The sequence below is a fragment of the Propithecus coquereli genome, unplaced genomic scaffold (genome assembly GCF_000956105.1).
Source record: "Propithecus coquereli isolate 6110/MARCELLA unplaced genomic scaffold, Pcoq_1.0 Scaffold177, whole genome shotgun sequence".
In the NCBI taxonomy this organism is placed as follows: domain Eukaryota; kingdom Metazoa; phylum Chordata; class Mammalia; order Primates; family Indriidae; genus Propithecus; species Propithecus coquereli.
The window spans coordinates 4,658,821-4,662,804 of NW_012142412.1; the positions used below are offsets into that span (position 1 = coordinate 4,658,821).

Here is a 3,984-nt window from a genome sequence, read left to right on the forward strand (position 1 = left end):
AACTCTATCTGTGGTTCTTGATATGATTTTGGTTAAAAAAACAAGGGCCTGTCACTTGAGTACAGAAAAAGGAGGAAAGAGGATCAGATATTTCCCTCATTTAGGAATTGACAGAACTGAAGGGGTTTCTGCTGATGTACCCTTGTGTGTGCCAGGAGGTAAGCTGTCAACTCCTGATCATGTCAACCAAGTATCTGGAGCTTAAAAGGCAGCGACCAGAAATAAGGAACTTGTGGTTCACATAAAGTTCAACGCAAAAATATGATTTAGAAAGGAAATAGCAGTCCCAGAGTTTACAACCTTGTAAACACTACCCCAACTGGGAAGAAGAATGGTCGGAATATCAGGACATGGAAAACAGTCTAGTAAGAATCTGCTGCCAACAGCCACGGGACGTGAGGAAATAATGCACCTCTCTTGGATTCGCTTTCATCCAACTGTAGGAGTTGTTCGGGCTCATAAAAAGAGGAATATTCTACATAGTGACACCATTTTAAAAGACATGATTTAAAAATATCTTGAAATGCTCAGCTAAAACTGATGACCAACAGCAAAAGTGTATCTCAGTGACTGGAGGGAACACCGGGGGAAAACGAGAAAGTCCAGTCCAGATCTCTGCTGAGCTGAGGGAAAACCAGAAATGCATGCTCCCTATACACACGGATCTACCATCACCAGGAAGGGGCTACCTAAATAAATTGATACAAAGTGTATGAAGAATTAGCAATGCCCATCATGACTTCCCATATCACCTTAAGAAAGGGCAGCGGTGTAGCATTATGAAAAAGCAAGAGACAAGAGCCAACGGCCTGGCTTCTCTGCAACCCGCCACGAACCACTGACGGCCTCAAGTGAATTGGCCACTCAGTATCCCCAGAACACTGGGGTTGAAGTTGACAATCCACCAAGGCTATATTAGGACAGCAAGCGGGTGATTCAAAATGGTTAAACCCTCACTATCGTTTTGGGTTTCATAGCAATGTCCTGAAACCATTTTCACTCATAATCAAAAATTTTACTGTAGTAGTAACTGCTACCTTCTTCGCATAGACTTATATCTTAAGGTCTTACTCTCTGACCGTTCATGTTTTAATTTCAATAGAGTAAAATGAATCTGAAAAGCATAAAAAACACAATTTTAAATACATTAAAAAGCAAGTCATTTTTAAACAAAATCTCTGTATCAGTTCTTTCATACAGTAATGGAATAAAATTCAGGATGCTTTTGGTTAGCTGGTTGAATTTTTAAATAAATTCCGTAAAACAAAAAACAAGATAGGTCGTACCTTTCTTAAGCTGGATATTAAGCCTCTTGCCTACTTTTTTGGTGTTATAACCGCTGCTTACATTCGTGCTAAATACATTGTGGGGTGCTAGGGCTGGCGCTGACGGCGGCTTTCCGGAGGGGTGCGCGCTGTGAGGTAGTCGTGGGTGAGAGTCTAGCTGCTCGGGCGGGTGGTTCAGTCTGGGTGCTCTCTGCACCCCGTGAAGCCCTGCGCTGTTCACGCTCCTGTTGTCAATATACTGGCTGTCAGGGCTGAAGCAACCTGAATAGTAATTGTTCTTCTCACTCTGAGAGAGTTGTTCATACTGCTCTTTCTTTGCCGCGGGAACCACATGGAACCAAATGACGGGTGTACGCATGGCTTGGCGAAACATATGTTGTGCTCTGGGTTTGAGAAAGAATGGAAAATTAGCAAATTAAGACTGGCAGACTAGAAGATATTATGAGCTTAATTAAGTATACTAATTAAGCAATAAGAACTGACAGACTGTTGAAACTGAAAAGCAAAATTCTAATAACCCATTTATCAATCCAGTTTGCAAGCTCTGATACACAAGCATAGCTGTTTCTCCAAATATAAATTTCTCATTCCCTAAAGAAAAATAGTAAAATTATCTAGGACAGATAAAATACTGTACTCTCAATTGTAAATCATTAAACAACTATTTTAGGTACAACAGAGGTATTATAATTTCAAAAGTAATAGAAATCAAATGTAACTTTCTTTCTATAACATTATCGAATACAACTTGTGAACGATATTTCCTTACAAAGGGACCCTTTGAGTTTTCAAAGAAATACCTTTATAACTATAGAAAGCAAATAACTATTCATGACTTATGATTTAAGGCAGTGTATGCAAAAATTGCAAGAACAGCAATGCAGCCTCAGTAATTTAAACCCTGTGGGTCCCAGTGCTACAGAGTGACAAGGCTGAGAGGCAGCGCCACCTCATGCTGCTTTCCCAGAAGTCTCGCCCCAAGTTCTCAAGAGTTCTGCTCACTCCTGTCTTGTTTAATAGGAACTGGCCAACTTTAATTTTTTTTTTTCATTGCATAAGGGCTTAAATCAGGATAAAAGAAATCTGCATATGAAATGTTATTGTGACTCAAAGGAGCTTTTTCCATTTATGAGTACTTAGAGACACTATGCGCAACAAGGTTGGAAAAGAGGGGTAAAGTATGATAAAACGAGACCACCTGTCAATTTTCCAAAAGGTGAGGAACCAGCAAATTTGTAAAGCCAAAATCGGGCCCATGATATTTTAAAAAGAGCCCAATCAGTCAGAGAGAGGGCATGTGGAAATATAGTCTAATGGCAGTAATTACTCTGAGTTTGATTAAATTTTTAAAAGCTGGATAATGGCAGAAAATACCCCTCTCCAGTATAAACAGCGAGATCATTTCAATTGACTACACTCTGTCACGTCTGAAGCACGAGAGGACGGAAGCGCGGGAAGCACACACTTACTGTTCGAATCTTCTGTTTCGAAGGTCGCCATCATTAATCCTGACAATGCAATCATTCTCGTGAAAAAGGTTTTCTTGTTCAGCTTTACCACCTTTCTCCAATCGTTTTACTAATAACCCCAGGGTTCTGGAACATTAAGAATGCAAATGATTACACACGTAATACTTCCAACATGCATTCTACCCTATTGCTTTAGTGCGGATATATTTACAAAGACTTCCTTATAGAGGGGTGCATTAAATCGCTATTAATACATTTAAAAACACTACCCAGACAAAAATCACAACAATTTAAATGATGTGTAGAAATAGATCCTTTCCATAAATATAAGAAATCATTTTCTGGCTCATCAGTATTATGTTTTTGGAACAAACCACACTATTCTCTATATTTAAAAATGCTCCAAATAGAGCCTGCCTAATGGTTCAGTGGGTATTGCACTGAGGAACACAGATGAGCATGTATTTATGAATGGCTCGTGCAGTTTTCTGTTTGAAGTCAGCTGGTACACCACTGACTGCATCCCCTGCCTTTCTGTGAAAGTTAAGGTAATGAGGAAAAGCTAATCTCATTGCACTGTAGGTAGGTTTGAGAAGGATAACAGCAAAGATTTCAGAAATAGAAGAGTTTCCATGCTTGGCATTTGAATTTCATAGTGCTCAATATTCTGAATTTCGAAAGCTGTTAGGTCTCTCAAAAGTAAGTAATTTGTTGCCAGTATTTGCGTTTGAAGAAAAACAGGACAAAGTCAGTGAGAGGTTCAATTGATTCTGGTCACCATTCATCTCACCCACATGTATACTCAATCTCCAGGCGGAAAGACAAGTTTGAATGAACTCTAAGAAACCCAGATGGAGAAAAAAAGTAAAAATTACTGGTGTACTTGCTCTAGCACACTACCTTCTTAACTGACAGGACACTCTACAGATACTGGGACAAGTAAGTAAATACTTTCTGCTATCACAGTATATGCAATACAAGTCTTGACCTATTGTTTACCTGGTAGTCGACACAAATTTTGTATCATGATCATGGTAAAATTCTGATGTGAACTTATTTTTTGGCACTTCCAAAGTTTGCATTTTCTTTCATTATCCTAATAAAGAGACTCAAAAATGCCTGTAGAAATACTAAAATTGAGAATCCTACGTAAATTAAAATTGAAGACACCCGCAATTTCCTATTGTTTGTTTTCAAAGAGAATTACAACTTGCAGTTTCCTGGAAATG

At 38.9% G+C, this 3,984-nt stretch overlaps 1 protein-coding gene across 1 annotated transcript in view; it reads right to left on the reverse strand.

Moving 5' to 3' along the window:
- PARD3 (par-3 family cell polarity regulator) overlaps nucleotides 1-3,984 on the reverse strand; it is a 714,541-nt gene that overhangs the window by 286,716 nt on the left and 423,841 nt on the right. Inside the window, exons 8-9 of the mRNA XM_012642182.1 lie at nucleotides 2,756-2,881; nucleotides 1,273-1,669 (exon numbers count right to left, since the gene is read on the reverse strand). Coding sequence (XP_012497636.1) covers nucleotides 1,273-1,669; nucleotides 2,756-2,881 — 523 coding nt within the window. The remainder of the gene's footprint in view (nucleotides 1-1,272; nucleotides 1,670-2,755; nucleotides 2,882-3,984) is intronic.